Source organism: Cololabis saira, chromosome 3 (assembly GCF_033807715.1).
Source record: "Cololabis saira isolate AMF1-May2022 chromosome 3, fColSai1.1, whole genome shotgun sequence".
NCBI lineage: Eukaryota > Metazoa > Chordata > Actinopteri > Beloniformes > Belonidae > Cololabis > Cololabis saira.
Genome location: NC_084589.1, coordinates 41,859,788 through 41,881,877, shown reverse-complemented (window position 1 = coordinate 41,881,877; position 22,090 = coordinate 41,859,788). Strand labels below are relative to the sequence as shown.

General features: G+C 41.5%; 1 protein-coding gene across 3 annotated transcripts in view; it reads left to right on the top strand.

Annotated features, from left to right (window-relative positions):
• sema6e (sema domain, transmembrane domain (TM), and cytoplasmic domain, (semaphorin) 6E) overlaps positions 1-20,912 on the top strand; it is a 103,497-nt gene extending 82,585 nt beyond the window's left edge. The window contains exons 18-19 of one of the 3 annotated variants that reach the window (XM_061717550.1): positions 75-152; positions 16,941-20,912. In XM_061717550.1, the coding sequence (XP_061573534.1) occupies positions 75-152; positions 16,941-18,259 (1,397 nt within the window). In that variant the 3' untranslated portion in view covers positions 18,260-20,912. Of the gene's footprint in view, positions 1-74; positions 231-16,940 lie in introns of all 3 variants that reach the window. The other 2 variants (XM_061717549.1, XM_061717552.1) reach the window with 2 other exon arrangements.
• The last annotated feature ends 1,178 nt before the right edge of the window (positions 20,913-22,090 follow it).

Genomic DNA, 22,090 nt, shown 5'->3' with positions numbered 1-22,090 from the left:
TCACATTTCACTAATCACTCACTCTGTTGCCCTCCTTTCCTCCTCCTCCTCCTCTCCCTTCACTACAACCACAGGGAAGACCACACCCACAAGCGCCAGCACAACCTTTCATGGGGCGGAGTTGCCAAAGGAGGCAGGTGACTCTGAAAGAGGTACAGGTCCTGAACGGCCTCCCCCTGTGGGGGAACAAGGGTCACCTGACTCAGAGCCAATCAGTGTGGAGATGGAGGGTAAGGGGGAGGGACATTTGTCCCCATTGAACTCTGACCTGCAGGGGATTGCACTGCTGGGCCCCGATCGCCTCGTACACTTCTAACCAAACTAACAAAGAAAAGTCATGCAAAAGTATTTCTTTCACTCTGGCAGAACAGTTTTTCTTCTTTTAGCATGCATATATTTTATCGGTTAGTGTTTATACGGGAATGGCACTTTCTTGTGTCCCCGCAGTTTTTTAGGAAAAAATGAAAATCTGCTCTGTGACGAGCTGCATCAGCTTCTGCTGGAGGCCCTGCCACTCAAGAGCACACGTTACGCATGCTAAGTCAAAATGTTATTCCAGGGTGAACTATTCCTTTCATTAGCTCACTAACAATTAACACAATCTTGGTGAATGGCAGAAAGCATAACTAATTAATTTTTATCACTCATATACTTCAGTAGCCCCCCCCTAACAAGACGTGATGCACAATGTCCCAGGTAGCGCCGCTTGAAGCTCAGTGTGTGATGAGGATGGCGATAGTGAGCATACCAACAAACCTATATCCAGGGTAACACTGCTCGAGTTCAATGAGTTAAAAAGAAAAAAACAAGGATCTGAGGATGATGTTGACATTCCCTGAAGTTAAGTCTCACTCATCAGCCATGAGTTGAGCACTGTTGGTGCAAACAGAGCAAGCAAAGGGTCTTAATTCCTCCTTAAATCAAGTAGTGTTGTGGCACATCCTTCATGTATTGTTCCTTTGTTACAGTGAACTTTAAAAAAAAAAATGGATTAGTGTAAACTAAGGGACACGAACCGTTGATTTGATCAGTGATCAGCTTTTTCTAGGCAGCTTATAAACCTGAGAGGTCAACGTTTTCCTCTAACTGCTGTCCCTCTACCTCCAATAACTCCTGTGACAAGTTTCTAAGATCTGTGTTTGAGTTTAAGGTGACTTGTTGTCACCTTGAACAAAAAAGAATAAGTTAGCCAAAAAGGAAGTGACTCCAGCAAATAAGCGCCGACAATGCAGCAATATGCACGAGCTGTTCACCAGCATGCAATAACTCCCTCCCGTATTACATCTGTAACCACTCAGTCAATGAATGTTGTTAGAAATAATAGCAATGAACACAAAAAAGGCTTTTCCTCTGGTTTTTTTTCTGGCTTTACTTTATTAGTAAAATACACACACACTTCTCTCTCATACCAACTTTGCTTGTTTTCTGTACTCTTTAAGGAAAATGTATTCATTAAAATGACAATGACCCATTTTGTCTTGGCCGAGGGCTAGACACTATTAAATGTCAACTGTTTTAAATATTTGTATTTTCACAGTCATACAGAGATATTTGCACAAGAAATTAGTGAAGGGTTTTTAGTGGATCCATATTTCCATTACGGGCTCATTTAGTGCCAGTCCTTTCAGTTTGAATTTGGCCTGTTGAACAACAGTAAGAAATGCACACCACAAGCCCCAGCAGACCTCAAGCTGAAACATTAAATTAGCTCATTCTGTCCTAATGACCAACAATAACCCAACAATCTCCCAACTACATAAAGGTGGGCTCTAGCCAAAATACAAATTCCACCTTTCAAAGGGTTCACGAAACTGAAGAATCACTTTATTGCCTAGGAGTCCATTGTTAGGCTTGATACTTGGATGTTTTGTGAAGACAGTGATTAGCTTCCGTACCCCTACAATCAAACTAAATTTCTTTTAATTGTAAATGAAAAGCAGCCAGTTCAGAACCCCAGCTTGCAGTTTTGTCGAAGCCCAGAATTTGTCAGATATGCACAAAGTGCCCTTTTCTTGCATGCACTCCAGAGCTGGAAACATCAATACAATATGACAAAAGAAAACACTCCAATGTCATTCTCCTTCTCCGCAAGCTGCTGATATGTAGACTGGAAGGAAAGTAATACTGATGTTTGAGACTAGTTTAGAAATCGTGTATTCCACTTCTTTGTTTTCCTGTTTTTTCCCTGTTATTTTGGTTTGCTAGAACCACAACAAAAGACGACCCAAATCCCATGACTGGTGTATCCCATCTCATGACTGCCTGTCACAACAGTTTGAGATGCCAAGCATACCCACGGTTCAGTGTCTCGAGTCCTAGCTAAATCTACTTGGTTTGGTTGAGGAAGCAATATGACTTGGTTTGGCTTAGAGGAAGCTTACGATTCTAAAATGCACACGAATGCATCTAGTATGTTGGATAATGATGCATCTCTGCAGTAGGGATGGGCGGTATGGACTAAAAAATGTATCACAATAATTTCTGGCATTTATCCCGATAACGATAAAAATGACGATAAAAAAATACCAATTCAACTCCACCTTTGTAACTATAAATCTATCACCACATTCAGTCTTTGGAGCCCCCAAATCACTGCTCTAAAATAATACTAAATGCTACTAAACTACACCAATTAAATTGAATTAATAAAAACCAATGAAATTAGTACATCTGTACTGCAAAACTGTAGTGACTCAAATGAAACATGTTTGAAATGTAAGAACAGATTCAACATTTATTCAAACTGTATGGCTTAAACAGTGTGATAACAGTGCAAACAGCAAAAGTAGTTTTCTTAGCTTATAAAATCACAAAGTAGAAAAAAATACAACCTGATAAATAAAGAAACAGGACAAATAAATAAAAGTTCACTGAAAATAAAATCCTATAAGTGATGACTTCTTCTAATATAAATAAAATGTGCAAATTAACCTGTGGTTGGAACATGCCACAAATGAGATATTATTGCAATTTTTTTTCGTAATAGTCAAACGTTATATCAAAATGTAACAACCATTTCTTTCTGTTTTTGCAGACTCTTCACATAATAGATGATGTTTGCTCCTCGTCACTCTTTTTAAATCCAAACCAGTTCCAGAGCTGGAGCCTCGTTTAACAACGAGCTCCTCGCTCTCAGATCCGCCTTCCGCCATGTTTGTTACACAAAAACGTCATCAATGGGAATTTATCCTTTTTACCACGAGATGACAAATTCTTATCGTGGGGAATTTTTTTGACGGTATATCGTGAACGGTAAAATATCGCCCATTCCTACTCTGCAGTCACATTGTAAGTTGCCTTTAAAGGCTTTCCTTTCCACCAATTCGTGACCCAAGAAATCCCGTCCAAACAGCTGTATTTAATAATGTAATCTTGCACATTATCTTTGTATATATGCATGGATCATCTGATGTCATGGTACAGCCTAAAAAAGTCTATCCATTTCTTGAATATTTAATCAAATGTTGATCTTTTACTGCCTTGGGTTTCAATATATGACAGTTCCCTCCTATACTAGCATATGAGGTCTTAATTACAGTGACAGAGTGGGGAATAAAAACGATTCTAAAATTCTAACATAAAGAAACAAGAGCTTCTGAGCTACAGATAGAGGCCTTCTTTGTGCTCCCAAAAGTCTAAAGCACATTCTTTCAACTTTTGGACAGATATACAGCTCATCTGGACTGGATCCAACCAGGACAAAGGAGCATGATGCAGTGTTTTATACGCTTCTTCCTCTGCATGCCCAAATTCTATGCAGAGTCCATGTCACAAGTCCGTAAATCCTAAGCAAGTAAAAGAAGCTTCTATTCACAGAGACTGGCTGCAGTGATGAGCTACTCAGGCTTAAATGAGAAAAGCCCATAGCAAATAAATAACGAGGAAGGCTTGGCGTTAGGCAGCCAGACAGCCAGGGGAGAGGAAGGTGTAGGATATAATAGAAATAGCAGCTCAATCTATTTCAGCAAGAGACTATGATGCTTCTGATTGAATCTGAAGAGCTGCACAGCCATGTTGATAAGGTTGGAGAGTAGCCGGTGTGGAAGTAACAGCATCACAGTTGCAAGGAGGACTCCAATTCCTCTTAACACCCTGTCCATTTTTCCCCAGATATCTCAGTTTCTGTCGGTACCTTCTATAGTGGCTCCACAGCTGTGTCACATATCTCACACCACCACACGGTGGGCCAGTAGACAACAGAGCACAGATAACAGCCCAAAATAGAACGACGTGTAGAGAGACGGACAGAAAGATACCTGAACACAACACTGCAGGCACATGAATGCATGTGTAACCAAACTGGACACTGCGATAAACTGGCTCCAGGCTAAGTCGTGTCTCTAAGGCACGCCAGCTGTCCATTAAAGCCACATAAATCAGGCCATAGTAACGTAAGCTTCATGTAAACATACTGACATTAATCTCCATAAAACCGAGCTTTTAGATTTCAGATCTGGACTGCAGTCAGAATTGACTTTTTAAAGAAAAGTATTTTCATTGTCTCCCTTTTTTATTCATTTTTCATAGACTTATCTGCCTATTTTGCACATATACAACGTATTTCCATTATTTACCCATAATGATCCTGTTATAATGACCCCATTAAAAGTTTCCAACTTCGAAAACTCAAATATGGCAGCCCTGTCTGTGAGCAGCCATCTTAACTTTACACGCACTCGCTGTCAAAGATATGACTCTGGGACGAGTCATTTTATGCTCCTCTGAGTGGATGAATGATGATTTAATCGATACAACTGTTATCACTGGCCACGTAATAACTGAAGCATCTCTCCATGCATATTCGTTTCCCAAGTGCCCAGTTGTTGTGAATTATGTAGTAATTTATAAGCTCTTGTCAAACACTTCACAAGGCAGAGCCGTGGCTGAGAGCATTGAGTGGCCCACCAGTGGAGATGCTGGTTGCTCGTCACTTTCAACACACAAAAAGACTTGAGACTCCATCCTAATAATCCCTAGAAAAAGCTCTGAAATATCTCTAAAAAGGGTGGGGGGTTTTTTTCAAAAAGAAAAAAATCCTCAACATTCAGTGCAGTTGCAGCATTTGCCCTGTCAATTCCCTAGGAGGAAATTCTGACGATGACAGATGGAGACCATGAGAGAGGTGCTTTCCGCATACATTATTTTTTTCCCACTTGGCTGTCAATAGTGCAGCTACATCTAAATACCCACCACTGAAATCTGCAAGGTGTGTAGTGGCTGATATGCAAACAGTGAAGCCTTATCACAACAGATTTGATCTGCTTTTGTAGGAAAAGCACAAGCGTTACTAATGACCTTAACAATGACTCCAGTCTCTAAAGGTCCCAATAAGTTATGATAGACTGACAGTGTGAACAAATCCAGCACCATGACACAAAACAAGCTCAACAGAATTAAGCAATTATTAGTATCCCTCATTTACATAAACAGGTGCATTTCTATTCCTGTCTGTTTTTTTTGGTAAATAAAGAAAAGTGAGACGGTCTTTCCCACGAGAGCCGTGATGGTTAACAGACTAACATGGTTGGCAAATTGATCAGATCTATCAAGAACATGTCTGTTCCCAACAACAACCTCCCAGGTGTTTGAAATCTGTTCAAATCCCCAGGAGACTGGATTCATGTGTTGCACTACAGTTATCAAACCAATCCAAAAGACTTTACGGAAAAAGGCCACAAAAAACATCGACATAAACGTCCTGTGAATCCGTTTTTGCAGCATCAGTACATTATACAAAAGATACTTTCAGTAAAAAGGCAGAACCTCATTTAACACATGAGCCACGTTAATGCATTCCATCATGTTCCATGAGGCTCAGTTCTGGTCAGACAAAAAGCGTGAAGTGAATTATCTGCTCAGATGTGGGTAGCTGCATTACATTATGTAAACGCCTGAGAAGACTAAAACGCAGGGGCAGGAACCTGTTGACCTGCTGCTATTTAGAAAAATGCCAGCAGTCAGGTTCCACTAGAGCTGTTTCTGGCTGGGGAATACGCCCACCTCTCCATTTTGTAAGAACACACAGAAATCTGTGCATTAGGACTTCCCGTTTAGAGTTCTGTGGCTTTTCTCCCCCTCTCCTGCCCTCTAATGTCATTTGACCTTTTCCTCAACTTTTTTGTACATTTGGATGAACCAGTGTGGGTTGGATGAAAAAGTCAGGTTAGCAGCTAATTTATCTGACAAGCACAGGGAGGTGATGATGGAAACAAGCTAAGTGGGTGTTTTCATGCTCATTAAAAAATGGTACACAAGGAGAACACTGAATTAACTTAGCCTGAACCCTTCCATCCAGAAGGGCTGGTGTCACCATGAAGGGGAGGGGGAAGATTAATGCCAGTTAGGTTTCTAAAGTTATTTATACTTGTGAAGACCCTGGCAACAGACATAGCCTGCATCATCAGTCGCTCAGCTCTTTCAATCCCCTCTAACCAGTCTCACCACATCTGATCCTCACAGACGCTTCAAATCACAGCAGCCATATCCATTTATAGATGAAGTAACAAACATTGAAGAAACGCCATATTTAAAAATTATTTCTGGGGATGTCCAGATCACTTTTCTTTTTTGCTTGAGACGTTTGATTTGGAGAATTAGCAAATTCGTCTAGGGCTGTGCGATTAATCGATTTTAAATCTAAATCGGATTTATTAATCAAAATCGATGTTAAAAAAGGAAAATCGGAAAATCGATGTTCCTTTTTTGCAGCTGGCTGCATTACAGACACAGCTTGTCTAGTCATCTTTGTTTGGTTAAGAAAATTGTAAATGTTGTCACTTTACTAAACTCAAGGAGGATTTACAGTATCTTTCAATTGCACTTCATTCCCAATAGGGAAATTTGTTTGCAATTTTTCTTTAAAAATAAAGATAAAATATTTGAAACAATTTATTCCATTGTCTTTTGTAGTTTTACCAAAAAAATCGAAATCGAAAATCGGGTTTTCAGAGAAAAAAATCTGGATTTTATTTTTGTCCAAAATCGCCCAGCCCTAAATTCTTCCCATACTTTGGGACCTCACAAAAAACCCCACAACAACCAGTTCCCAAACTGCAAAGAGCAGAAGCTACTGTAGTACTGTGTTTGCTGTCCAATTTAAAATATTTCCAAATCGTAGACATTTCTGAAATGCCAAGAAGCCTACCTTAAGTCTGCACTACGTTCATAGACAATGATGTTTATAATAATGAATTGAATGATGAAGTGTAATGAAATAAAAATGAAAAACATCTGATCAATTCCTCCCAATCATTAGAAATCCCCTGATCAAACCCAGACATGGCTCATTATTCCTGTTGTTCACACATGAAAATACCAATAAACAGTTGTTTTCGGGAGGCTTAAAGCACTTCTCCCTGAACAGCTCAAACCTCCCAGATGTCTGAACTCAGACTTGTGTATCTGTCCTCCAGTCCCCAACCCCCCCACATCCTTTGAAGAAAAAAGAAAAAAGAAACAGTGAAAATGTTACAATATTTTATAAAGTCTTAGATCTTTTAAAAGGTCAGACACAGGCCGCTTATTCAGAAAGTGTTCATTATCCCCATTGAAGTGAGCTTCTGTTCATTTCCCTTTTGCTCAGTCATCTGTGTTGACCTACTGGCTGCTCTTACATGGTTTATCACAAATCAGGCATATTCCTAAAAGCATTTCTGCAGATGTACGCTCCTGAGTCGTCGTCATAGTGTAATGACACTCCTAAATGTCATACAAATCCAGACCCGTTCTCTTCTTCTCTGCTCAGCTTACCGCCAGTTTAGGGATTGGAAGTGACATCATTTTACCAGAGGAGTACTCCTTACAATGTCCAGTGAAAACTAACCTAAGTGACACTTTCAGGTACTGAGTGCTTTGCCTTCCGTAACAGAAACTTTTAAGAGCTTTGTTTTATCCCATCTCACTTATTGGAGGTCAGCTCTGAGCAGAAGTGTAGTCCGCGGGGCCCACAGTGATCAAATCCAGCAACGCAAATTTCCTGGCTCATTGGCCTTAGGCCTTAACCCCTTACCCTTTGATTGCTTCACCGACCTTTTGAGAGAGTGTTTCTCCACCTTTACCTGCTTGTTTTCCTTGTTCTTTTTCTATTTTCAGTTGGACTAACCCTTTTTAAAGTCTACCTGCCTCCTTTGTTGAAGTCTTTCTCCGATCCTCGCTGTCTTTTTATGACCTGCTTCAATGAATTTCCAGCTGGTGGTTGAAACTGTGCGCTGATGTTGCAGTGGCCTGCAAGTTTCTCCATCTCTTAAAGCCGCAGTTCACACCAAAGTAAGCACTATTTGGCATAATTATTCATATGTAAATTAGGAAAAATAGCAGAGCATTTAAGAAAGCTTAAGCTTTCATTATTACCATTTCTGTTCACAGGAAATTATTGAGCTTTAATGGAAATGACTTTGGTGTGGACTGCCTCTTTAAGTTGGTCGGTGAGGCTACGATTCTTCCACTGTCCCCTGTTGTCCTTCAAATGCATATAGCTGCAGCAGTAGATGCATTGGAAGCGTTTAGCCTGATAAATCGCTGAATGGCATATAAAGAGCTACTCACTTTGTTTCTGATGCATCTGCATGCAAGAAGAATAGATGACTCTGTGCATGTACTCTGTAGTTTAATGGTCTGTAAACTAATTCATATGCAGAGCTTTATAATACCAAGATGTGTACAGTATATATACTGGATTTGGTTAATAGTGATGCATATAGTTTGTTTTTTAAGATTTGAGATATCTGCCTCCTAAAAACAATTGGATTTCAGCCTAAAGTCATTCAGTTTGCACTGGTTGAACAACATCCAAAAACCATTTTCAGCTCTTCCTTTTTGTTGCAAACATTACATTTGGGGAAGTAGAAGTAGAGATTTGTGAGGCAGATCTCTTGACAGCTGCACAAATAAAATCTAAACTATCTGCATGACAGGAAAGCACTTTTTTCTTTTCTTTTTTTTAAGGGGCTATGATTCGACTCTCAAACCACACTTCAGTGTTTGAGATCGAAACATGATACACTCAAGGTTTCTTCGTTTTCTTCTGCACACACGTGTCAAAATACTGAAAGATTTCATTCAGTTGGTTTCAGATTGCCAGATGTCTAAGCACACTTAACTTTCCAGTATTCAATCAAAGCTGTAATGAAATATTTACTTTGGATGCTTCAGCACACCGTGAATGAAAAGCAGTGCTTGTTACAACTACTTTAACTTTTCAGCTGGAATGAATGTGTTACATTACACCGTATTACCTTGCGCTGTGTGAATATTTTTTAAGAACATCAAATTGGCTGAGCATTAAGGTGGAATATTATGCAAATTCCTTATAACAAGTGTTCATGATTGGATTCAGTGTCGGCAGCTAGAACCGTGCACACATGCAGCCTATGAAGTGCGTGTGTGTGTGTGTGTGTGTGTGTGTGTGTGTGTGTGTGTGTGTGTGTGTGTGTGTGTGTGTGTGTGTGTGTGTGTGTGTGTGTGTGTGTGTGTGTGTGTGTGTGTGTGTGTGTGTGTGTGTGTGTGTGTGTGTGTGTGTGTGTGTGTGTGTGTGTGTGTGTGTGTGTGTGTGTGCTCCATTTGCTAACTATGTCTGTCAGCGCACAGACTTCAATTACCGAAACTGTCAAATGACTAAACCTTAAACCTCCAGGCAACAGGGCACAGCTACTCTGCTTTCATTGAAAATAATGAATTTGTTTCGGTCTTCAACCTCAAGGTGACCTCGTGTCCTTCAAGAGACGAATTGTTTTGTTTTTCCTTTTTTAGACGTGGGGGAAACAAATCTTAAATACCGGTGGGGAGGATGACACATGTTTGTGTTAAGCCTGGCAGGTATTTTGTCTCATTGGTTTAGTCTTTAGATGGAGTACCCATTAGTGGGACAATTACTTGCACTTGCACTTGTAAATTTGCAGGAGCAGAAACTAATTAGGGCTATTTTGGAAAGTTTTAGCTTCGTGCCCAAAAATGGAACAACAGTTCTCCGTGTTTTAAAGCATTTAAACACAACCCTGTGTGTAACTGAAAAAGATGGGATTTGGGGGGAGTGTTAATACCCATTCATACCTGGCAATACTTTAAATTCCATACACAAGAGATCCAGAAATGATTTTTTGATTGTGTATGAAGCATCAGATTATCAGTAATTGGTATCATGAGAGAAAGGTTTATCCAGGTTCAAATTAAGAGCTACAATCAGATTAGTAACTAGCAACAGGAGTTTGTTTAATCACACATTCCTTAGAATCATCGTCACTCTCATTGTCATCCACTTTGACACATTATCATCTGGAGGAGAAAAAAAAGAGACAGGAACTTGCAGCTATAATCGGACCCCAGGCCTTACTTGGTTTTCTTCATGTACAAACTAGTTCCAATTAGTATTACAAGGCGCAGGCATCACTATGTAAAAGCTCTTTGTTTACATAACCTACTCAGCTGTCTATTTTTAACCATATGGATACAATAACACGGAGCTGCTCTTCCTACGGCAGCGTTGAGGAGCTGGAAGGTTGTTCTCCAACCACATCACAGCTGCCACCGAGCACCGGGCTTCAAAACCCCAGCAGTGACGGTCTGTCACTCAGCCCTTCAAGTCTGCCCGTCTCTCTTTCCCCCTCTCTGCCTTTAAATCTGCTCTGCTCACTACTTGGTTTTTGTTTTTCTCTCATTTACACTCTCTTCCCTTACTCTTACTGCTCTTTCGAGATCTTTGTGTCCTCCCACCTTTGCTCCTCTCTGCAACCAAGTTTGGATTTCATCCCTTCATCCCCTGCTCTCCCCCTGGCTGTCTCCATCCATCTCTCCTCTTCCTTCCCGTGATTCCACTCATGCTGCCCATCTTTATTTTACCTTGTGACATTCTTGGTTATCACTGAATTAAGCTTTCTTGAAGACGAGGCCATGACAGCCAGAGACAAATGCAATGCACCTCACTTTGAGCTGTGTAAACACTGATAATTAGTTAAAATTGTCATCATCGCTAGTCCACGCAACCATTTAACCTAAGTTTTAGAAAAGATTATGTGCAACCTTAATTCCAAAGTTGTAAAAAATGTAAATAAAGAAAGTAACAATTTGCAAATCTCATGAACCCAGAATGTATTCACACTAGAACATGGAAAAACACAAATGTCTTAAAATTTATCTTTTTTTTTTCTTTTTTTTTTCAATGAATCGGGTGGCAGCAACACATCTCATACTGTGTAGCATCCTCTCTTCAGTCCATACACGTTTGGACCGAGAGGACCACTTTCTGGTGTTTTGTGGGTGGAATTCTGTCCCTTCTTGCCTGATACGAGTCGAGCTGTTTAACAGTCCTGTCTTCTTTGTTGTATTTTTGGTTTCATGACAATCTCTTCTGCTATAAAGCCACACTTTCATGATGGATGCAGTGTGCAGTCAAGCATTGTCTTGCTGAAAAGTCTTCCCTGAATAAAACCTTGTCTGGATGGAAGCTTATGTTGCTCTAAAATCTGTATTTATTACTTCTCAGCACTGATGTTTCCTCTCCAGATGTGCTACCTGCCCATTTCACAGGCATCATTACATCCCAAAACCATCAGAAGGCGTTTTTAGATTGGATCCCGCTATTATCGCTGGATGATGAACGCATGCTTAACGTGCGTTGGGTTATACAAGGCGTGTTTTTTTTTGTCACCTCAAGGCGAGTCGGGAGGGGTTATCCACGTAACATAATGTAAGCTGTGTGGGCATGTAGAATTACGTATTGTCAAACATCAGCAAGATTTATACGCCGTCAGACAGGTGTTATTTCAAAAGGAGGATGGTTGAACATCGGTATGATTTTTTTTTTTTTTTTTGCTTCTTGCAAAGGCCCAGTTTGTCATGTTTGTGTCCAGGCCCTTTCTCCTCGGACATATGCCGCTTTATGGCTCCGAGGCTGAGCAGCGCTCGGCTCTCTTCGTTTCCCAGTTACTCATCTCGCAAATATATATCCCACCTGTGACGTCCTGCTGCTGCTGTTACTCTCATCACCTGTTTCCTTATTTTAAGAAATAATAATAATAAATTCCAACAACCCTCCCACCCCGCATTAGTTTCTGCGTTAGTCTGTTTACATCAGACCTGATCAGCGGTTAAGTGGACCCTCGTTTGCGAGTTATTCACGGCGCAGCTCCACACGCCATGGAGTCGTCGATGTAAACAGGACAGGAGAGACACTAGATCCACGCACTAAGCGTGGGGTGTCCGCCAATGTAAAAGGGGCCAGAGATGCAGGTTTTTGAACTGAATGCTGATGAGCCAGTTAGTCACCTCCCCTCTAGTCTGGGCAACATTACGTACACGGTTTCCAAAAAAGAATTTCGAATTTCAATTTGTCTGACCACAGGACACTCTTCCATTTTGCTTTAACCCTTTTAAAATTACTTTTGGCCCAGAGAAGACGTTTTTTTGATCATGTTCACATTTGGTGGCTTCTTTGCATTATGGAGCCTTAACCTCCATTTGTGGATGGCACACCAGACTGTGTGAGGTGGGGATTTCCAGAACTGTTCCTGAGCCTGTCCAGGAATTTTGATTAGTGCTGCCTGTCTCTAATGCAGCGCTGCCTGAAGGCCCGAAGATCACGGCCATCCAACATATGCGGCTCATCCTCTGCATGCAGATTTCTCCAGGTTCTCAGAATCTTTTGGCATTGTGCACTGAAGATGATGATATATGCAAAATCTTTACAATTTTGTGCCAAGGAACATTATTCTAAAATAGTTTAATCTGGAGACAGGCTGGTGAAACTCTGCCCACCCTTTTTTTCCTGAGACTCCTCTTCTAAGATGCTCGTTTTACGCCCAACCATGAGACTGGCCTGTTGCCGGTTACCATAATCAACTGCAAGATGTTTGTCTTGGTGTTTCTTTTTTTCTGGCACTAACTTTTCCAGCCTTTTGTTGCCTGGGTTCCACATTTTTAGAGATGTGTTGCTACCACCAAATTCAAAATTAGCAAATATTTTTCATGCAATGGTAGAATATCTCCCTTTTAAAATGTATTTATATTTTTTTACGTGTTCTATGGTGAATAAAATACAGGTTTATGGGATTTTAAAATGTCAACAATTTGTGCTTGTTTGTGTTTTGCACAGCTTCTGGTTGTATATGTCTAGGGGTAAACGGCATTTGTTTGTGAACACTTGTGAAACGGTGCAAAGAAGGCCAGCATCTCCTGTTTGCCACCAAGCTCCTTGGCAGGGAGCCTGGATGATTCACACAGGATTAATTTCTCTGTGACCAGTGGCATCATATGTCCCACATAACCAGTGATTGAGTCATCCAGCCTTGTCATGAAATATGCTGCGACAGGTCGTTCATAGGCTGTGGATTTGTTTACCTCAGCTGCGCATTTTAACCCCTGCTGTCACTTGACTCACGCTCAACCTGGAGGGAAACCTCCTCGGGCCCGCGGCTACATCCACGGAGGGAGGTGGGTGTCGGGGTCCACAGGGACTGCATGACTCACAGGTACCAGGAAACAGATGAGATGAGAGCAGACTGTCTCATCTCACTACTCACTACTTAAAGGAGACCTATTATGAAAAACAGTTTTTCTCTTGCTTTAACATATATAAAGTGGTCTCCCCTCAGCCTGCCAACTCAGAGAAGGAGGAAAGCAACCAAATTCTGCAGTGTCTGTACAGCCGTCCGGATGAGCCGTCCAGTGTGATGTGGCTTCTACGAGCCGTTCAGATTCTGCACATTTTCGTTACGTAACCAAAATGCAAACCACGCCCACAACTAACTCCTTCATAACTGCATGCGAGCGTCCGACTATCGTAGCACTGCGTGACATCGGACGCTCTCTGTCCATCTCCCTCCAGCAGCTGCCACTTTATTGAGGTTTTTTGTAGTGAAATGAGGAGGAATCATAGAGATAACTTCTCATTTCAACTAACTAGATCAGCCGTTCCTCATCCATGACTGTTTCCTGCAGCGCTTTCAACCGGCTTTCAACGCGAGCTGGCAGGAAGAAAATAGAAGCAGGGCGTCCGACAAATGTTCAGCTCAAAATGACGCGCCACGTCGCTGCGGCCAGTTTGGACAGTCCAATAGAAAATAAAGCAATGGAATTGATTTTGTCGCTGACGCTCGCCTGCATCGCATGCAGTTATGACATGTTGTAACTTCGCCGGCCGGAGCTTCCGCCATTTTTTCGTAGCGGTGTATCGCGTCATTCAGGCAGCCAATCAGCACAGAGCCTCATTATCATAGCCCCGCCCACTCAGAATCCTGCATAGATAATGAGGTTAGAGAATGGGAAGATAAAGACATGGCTTAGAGGCTGAATTTCTAATTCCTAATTTATTCAAAAGCTTGTTTTTAAGACATTCAAGGCCTGTTTAAAATAGGTATTAGATGGCATAATAGGTCCCCTTTAATACAAAAGCTGAATGTCGACACTGCCACCACCATCAGTCACCAATCAGCTAGAGCCAAAAACCTGGAACGACAGCAATTCTGCAGAGCTGACTGACGGCTGGTGTAATGAGACCAAGAAAATGGTCCGAGATTAAAAGACTTATTAACAGACTCACTGCAGCATTACTTTTTGATAGCTTTTCCCACTAGGATTACCACTGTGATTTATGGATTTTTAATGTGGTCATAAGTAGAGGCAATCATAAAGATAAAAGATAGCAATTGAGGACTTTTAATTAGAATCTTTGTTGAAAGCATTCTTTCCGGTATGATTATCCTGCACCGCGGTATCGCTACGAGAACAATGGTAGCAAAGCACTCCTGGAGCTAAATGTAGTGAAACATGACGGAGATATAAACCTCTGCAGTCAAAATGAAAACGTCTCGCAGAAACTAATGGTCAGAAATGGTTTACAGCCAAATGTGGCATGTTGAAACCATCTTTGATGATATAAACACTTCGTAAAACTGCAAGATTTTGTCAAATTGGATAATGACAGCGAAGTGCTTGTCTCTGCGTATCGAGTTTTGAGTGTGGTGAAGGGCACCTTGTTTTGGCTTTACATCTTATTGTTTTTGTCATCTTGATCTGTAAAGAAATCTGCCTGAAACTCAACAATGCTACAGTAATCGTATCTTCTCCGTCCATCAGTCACTATAATCACTTAAACTGATCTTCAAAATGCATTGAATTGATGAAATCATTCCGACATTTTAAGAATTAATTCATTACCTCTGTTTTGAAATGAAAAGAAAAAAACACTACAGGGGGCTTGTGTATGCTTTACACTTGGTTCAGGGAACGTGTGATTGGTAGAAGAAAGTGTAGCTTCATTTAAATGCTGCAGAATTCTCAGCATAGATTGAAAAGTTTGAAAGAGAGTTTGAAAACTGGATGAGGAATATTTCTACAGTGAGTTAATGATCCTAAACCTCAGAATCTGCAAGAAGTGAAGTTCTCCTCCACTGGAGCTGCAGGTTTTGCTGTGGTCTCTATTATAGCCCACCTAAACGTATTTTATGTTCTGTTTTTAAGAGACTTTTACTTATTGGTTATACCAGTTACCTGGCAACCTGACCACTCGTCTTATGGCGGCTATTAGGGCCTTTTTCCTTTTTTTGTTATTTAAAAAAAAAATGTTATATGAATACTGCGTCAATGAAATATTTATTATATTAATTTTGGTGATGAGTTTATTTTCTGCTTGTTAGTTGTTCATTACCAGTATGTTTGAAATGAGATGTGTAAATAGTTGCCTTTTAGAAATGTATTCAGTTTCTTTTTTCTCTATTCACATTCAGTTTAATGGCTTTTCCAAAAATTCGATTTAAGCCTTTTTTTGCATTATTGAATTTTTCAGTTTCATTTTTGCAGAAATTAACAAAGCAAGATGTTTTGTGGTGTAAAATTCAGGTTACTTTTAGTTACATTTCTTGGTTTAAGTTTCTGAATAAGAATAATCTGGGAAAAAAGATATTTCATCATATCAGATATGGATCACATAATTAAATGCAAAACTTTTAAATAAAACCATATGGAGAGTGAATTATCAAACCAATCTCCCTTCATCTCCTGCTTCATCGCCATTCTGAAAATATCAAAATTTCATCAAGCCCGATTAAGACATTATTCTTTTTCGTTTCCTTTCTCAATGAGGTTTTCATTAGCTTTTGAATCTTTCTCATTTGGAACACCTGGATTTTTTTCTCCTCTCGGTGCAGCTAAACCAACGCCTTCCGTGAAATAATCAGTTTCTGTGAAAGTGTCATTAAGGGTGGATAGAAGGGTCTGACACCACAGATGGCAGCAGCCTCTTGCAAATGAGCTCTGATTACCAGAGGTGGCAGGTTTCACTCTACTCATTATTCCTGCCTTTCACGCCATTAGGTAAACACAGTGCGAGGGTCACAACACCTGAGGACATTTACATGCTAGATTTACCTCATCCGAGTAACCTTGAACTTTAAGTGCACTGCTGCACATTCTGTCCCCTCGGCTTCATTTAGAAAAAATATGACAACCTCATTTGAGTCCATGTTGGCAAAGGCACCACATTGGGTGAGCGATTGGATAGACGTGTTATTTTTGGCTCATTCATCATACCAGGTGCGCTCGCCCCTGATCCTCGCATTGGAAAGCAGAGTCTGTGAAAATGAAATCAGGTTCCTGCTGCTGTGCTTTCATCAATATTTAAAGCTCCAACTCATTTCAGAGCTGATTTCTCACCAACTGGGGAGCTCTTGGCTTCTGCCAGACTGAGGGAAGCACAGGTCCTACAAAGAGAGGCTGTATTGATCTGTTAACAGTTGAAGGAGAGGAAGCCAACAGCCTAGTTCAAACACCTCACGCATGCTGCTTCCCACAAAGTGAAGCTCCTGTAAACACAACCTGTCTATCCCAGCTGCTGCTCGACCTATATTTGCTCTTGAATAGGCTTTATATGTTGTTTTTTTTTCTTTTTATTTAGCTAAGTTGGAAAAGCACTGATGGAAGTATCCTTTTTTCTCTTTTTTTCTGTTTTCAAGGTGTGAGACGACCTCCAGAACTGGAGAGGACCAACCACAGTGTCCATTACACCCTTCTGATAGCTTGTGTTTTGGTGGCCTTTGTCCTTGGAGCCTTTCTCTCCGGGTTCCTGGTCTCGTGCTACTGCAACCACACTGGCCGCAAGACCAAGAAGCTGTCTAAAGATCCTGAAGCTCCAATCCCACACGCCCTGTCACTCCGAAGCCTGGCCAAGCTCAACGGCCTCCTGGACAGCCAGAGTAAAGAAGACAAGCTGGAGGTGTCGTCGCCAAAGATCTACAACTCCTTCTTCACCAATACCAAGGAGCATCACCCGCCAAGGAGAAACGGCCACCATGGCATGACCATGGGAGACCTGGTTCATCCTCACCATCACCACCACCTCCACCACTCCTCCGAGTTGTCTGGCCTGCCTACGCCAGACTCCACCCCAGAACTGCCCATTAAGAGCATGAAAGCCTTCAAAAACCAGTGGGAAAAGAACCAGAACTGCAACAATGCCAAAGAACCAAAGCCTCACAACATTGGTTCCCGGCCCAGCTCGGCACTTCTTCACCCACAGGTCTTCTCGTATTCTCACAGCTTGTCAAACGGCCAGCCAGTAGTTGGTCACCTGCATCCAGAGGAACGCAAAATCCACAATGTTGACCGCGTGTTATCACAGCCGTACCCCGGTTACTCTCAGAAGGTGATGGAAGTAACGTCGCTGGATGAGCTTCTGAAGCACATCCACGACGCCAGCTGCAGCAAGACCGCCCAGTTAATGAGTCCGTCAGGTCTGATGGCCAGCGGAGGCGTAGGACAGCTAGCCTTTGCCAATCGCATCCAGCCTCATATTCCTGAGACGGAGTCGGCCCCCTACTACAGCTCCTCCACGTTACCTCGGGACAGCCTCACCCGCCGCATGGATGTTCCTCCGGACATCCCCTCGCACCACCAGTCCACCCTGGAGAGGAGGCACTCTTCCCAGCGGCACTCGCTGATCGCTGCAGCCGCCAAAATGCCCAGTGCAGGTGCGATGGGCGGCGGAGGAATGATCCCCCGGCAGCACAGCTTCAGCCAGCGCAACAGCGGGGTCCATCAACCCCCTCCCCTTCTGGCACGAATGAACTCGACGGGCAGCGCTTGTGAGGTGCACTACCCTCTCATCCCTAACGGATACCTGTCCCGTCAGCACAGCTACAACGGAGAGCAGGAGGTGCAGCACAGGGGAGCCATCGTCCGTCGGGCAGCTTCCCTCAAGCCTGACGTCCCTCCCAAGCCTCTGTTCATCCCCGCCACGTCCCCCGTCAACGAACAGGGGAAGTTCAACTACTGAGGAGCTGCACTCCTGGACTAGAAGGCGTCGCCCTCTTTTAGGAACTTTCCTTCGAGGGCCCGAGCCAGAAAACATAGTGAATTTGGGTGGCACCCGGTCTCAACGTGGACAAGAGCCTCAACCAAATTACTTTTTTTTGTTTTTCCTTTTTTTTGTGTCCAACGAATATCTTTGTACCATATTGGTATTGTTCAGCAACTTGCTTATTATTAAACCGCTGACTTGGGTGACGTGACACCCCGTTACATTAGGCTGCCAATGTCCTCAATGTGGATTTACAGAACGATGCAAGTTGATGTCGGACAAACTGGACACTTGAGTCATCTTGAAGATTTAAAAGCCAGAGCCTCCTGCAATGCTTCAGTTTATGCTTTTGCTTAACCCTTTTCTGATGTAGTGTTTGCATCCAGTCCCAGCCACCCCACCCTCGACTGTGTTTATATTATGCATGTGTGTGTATATATATGTGTGTTTATATCCACACCGTATATGTATACATATACATATGCAGTATGTGTAACCTGTGGTGAAAGTCGGCAAATTCCCCTGAAAGTAGTTACGTCTTTGCCTTACTATACTCTTTCATCCTTTGGGCATATCAAACAATCCCCTACTCCCTAACAAATATCTTGGGGAAACCATCATGCACACCATCAACACAATTTGTCATTTGACTGAAGACACTTTGTTCTGGTTGATTCAACAAAGGAAATACTTCAACAAAGCAGCTACATTCATCTTTTCTATTTTTCTTTTTCTTTTCCTCTCATTTCAGCCAATGTCGGGTCACGAGACAAATTCGGGACCATTTGAGTTTTCTCAAGAATGTTTCTTATAGATTGGTGCTTTCACAGATCTGGGTTGTCTAACAGCTCGTAAAATAGGAAAAAGTATTAAATTGTGGAACATTGTGGACCCAAAGACGACTCGGCAAACATGCCATCTGGCATTATGAGAATGAACATGAAACATACAACAGACTGCAGCTATTATAATTAACGTTGTGACTATTGGTTGTAAATAAAGAAATAACTACTAGCCAAATTTTAACTGTATGTGTAAATGTGTGCCTTATTTAATAATAGTGTGTGATATTGGGGGTAGGGGATGCAAGGGGCTCAGACGGCTGCTATGCGACAGTATATTCTAGGTGTTTGATTTCCTGTGGTCGTCCATACGTGTCATCAACTTTCTATTGTATATTTGAAGAGCTTCATTCCAGAATAAAATGTCACCTTTTCTGATAAACTCACAATTGACAATATAAAGAAAGAGATACATGATCTAACATCTGTTTGGATTGATATTGATTATATGGGCTTTTTTCTAAAATTATAAAATTTCATGTTAATAAATCTAAAACACTTTATTTGTATACATAAAAAAATATATAATTCTTTTTATGAATATATGCATTTTTTATGAATTCTTTATTTTGGAATGAAACCCTTCATCTCTCTTTTTTTCTGCTTTTCATCCCAAAAGTGTGAGCCTGCAGTTTTTTTTGCGGTATTGTTGGTAGGAATCCTGAGACTGCAGACGTTCAGGTTCGACCGCCTCTGTATTACGTCACTTTTACTGGGTTCCACTTTCCCTGTAACTGCCATTTTCTTTCTTTCTTTCTTTTTTTCTTGCGGGGGGGTCGGAGTGGGGTCCTAAAGGAGAAATGTATACAGTAGATCACCTCAAGTCCCCTACAGGCTTGCAGCCATTGGAGCCGTCAGGTTTCACTGGTGGAGAAACCCACAAGTGGCATTTCACTCCAAGTGTGCAGTTCTTTTTGAGAAGCAATGGTGTTAAAATATCCTCTTTTTGAGCTTTTAGAATGACTCCTGTAGTTGAGATCTACCCGTTTCACCAGGTGTCAGTTTTCAAAACATGGAGATGTGCAATGAACTCTGATCCGACAGCCTGAGATTGTGTCTTGGATCTTGGGAAGCGATGGTGAAATGTTCACGGATGGCTGCGCCGGCGTCGTCTACATGTTCTGAGGACGCCCCCTCAGGGATGGCGATGCCAGTCGGCTCTGCTTCAGAAATATCATCCCTTCAAAACTCGCCACTGTTGCACTTTTCAGGAGAGTCACTACGGCCACGCTTGACTGGAACTATGATCAATTCTGTGAAAACAATACCGCTTTGTTTACTTTAGCTGGAAATGGTGTTCATTGATTAAAATTTTACTGAGCTCATTTGACCCTGTGTAAAGTTTACCATTCATACTCCATCCCGTTAATGGGGGAAAAAAAGTGGACAAACAACATTTTCTCTGGGAGAACGCTTTATTTGAATTTGGATATCAACAGCCAGCAGAGCATTAAATAGATTTTCAGAAAACAAATACAAAATATCCAACTCAATTCAAAGTTCAGGAGGCAGTAAGATGGGTGGAAAAGGAAGTGGGGAGTGGAAGTGTGTTTTGTTTTGTTTTTTTTGCTGCAGGTCACAGATTGTATGGCATGTTTTCGCCTCTAACAGCTCTGTCAGCATTTCATTTGGTGTAAATACATTATCTCTGGGCAGGGTCTCATTGATTCAGTATTGTTTTTTTCCCCCCACCCCTTTGTTTTCCAGGCTATTCTTCGATTTATGAATTTGGTCTCCCAGAATACCATTGTATGTCTCTTATACTAGGAATAAATAAAATGAAAAAAAGTGTGCATGTGTCTTACTGGCTAAAAAAAATAATAATTCATTCAACTCGCACCAAGGATGAAGTGTTTAATGGTCTACGGTTCAATCTGTGTATAATTTATTTGTTTCAGAACAAGGTTTTTTGTTCTTCCTTTTTCCTTGCATCCGTTGGGTTACACCGGACTGTGATGGACGCACATCGTGAGTTTGACCTAGAAGCACAAATCACATTTATTTACTCTGGCTTGGTTGCACTTGCTCTTTTATTTCTTTAAGTGTCTTAGTCGCCTCTGTTATGATGTCCTCTGTAGCTCTGTGAGCAACTGTACAAGTCTAACATGGGGCCGTAAAGCAGGACGGGGGTTTAACTGAAACTAATATTTTAACTTTAAAGGGTGTTTACTGATTTAAAAGTTTAAATGTTGGGAAGACTTTCCCCAAAGACAGAGGCCCAACGGTCATAGTAATGAAAGCAACTTATGGTAAACTTACCAGCCATCTTTTTTAAGAGTAGAAAAAAAAAATAAAGGAACAGTCCAACATTAGCACTGTTTGGCTCCTCGGTTCTCTGAATCCCAATCAGGGCTGAGAAGGAGCACGAGCTTCAAACCCGGGACTGGAAATGGCATTGCCTTCTGCTACAAAACAGGTAATTTTTACTCTTTCAACTACTGTCTATCGCACAGATGTGAAAACGTTGAGCTGAGCCCAACTTTATGCAAATAAATCCTATGAGTATTACTGCTTATAATTAAATTTTTTTCACTAAGAGCACCTCTACACAGTGAAATGGGTGAAGCATTGTGTGTTTGTGGCACGTTGAAATCATGCATGGGCGCTTCTGTGTTTTTCTAGCATCTCATCACAGAAATGAAACCAATAGCCTTAGTTTCTTTTTCCCCTTTCCTATTTTGTTTCTAAAGCAAAGTTCCGACTCTGAAAACCCAAAGAACAAAGGATATCCAGATCTAGTTTAACACCATCGTCCAGTTCTACCTGAGAGTGTGATGGGGAGTCTGGCTCGACGCTATGGTCAACTTCTGTCCTACCGTGTTTTTCATTAAAAGGTTAAGTAAATATGGAAATGCATCATGGCGAGGAGACTAAACACCCAGGACCAGTTTCATCGTGTGGGTGAGTCATTCATACTCGAGCAAAACAAAAACAACATGTTTTTCCAATTTTAGCTTTAAAATTG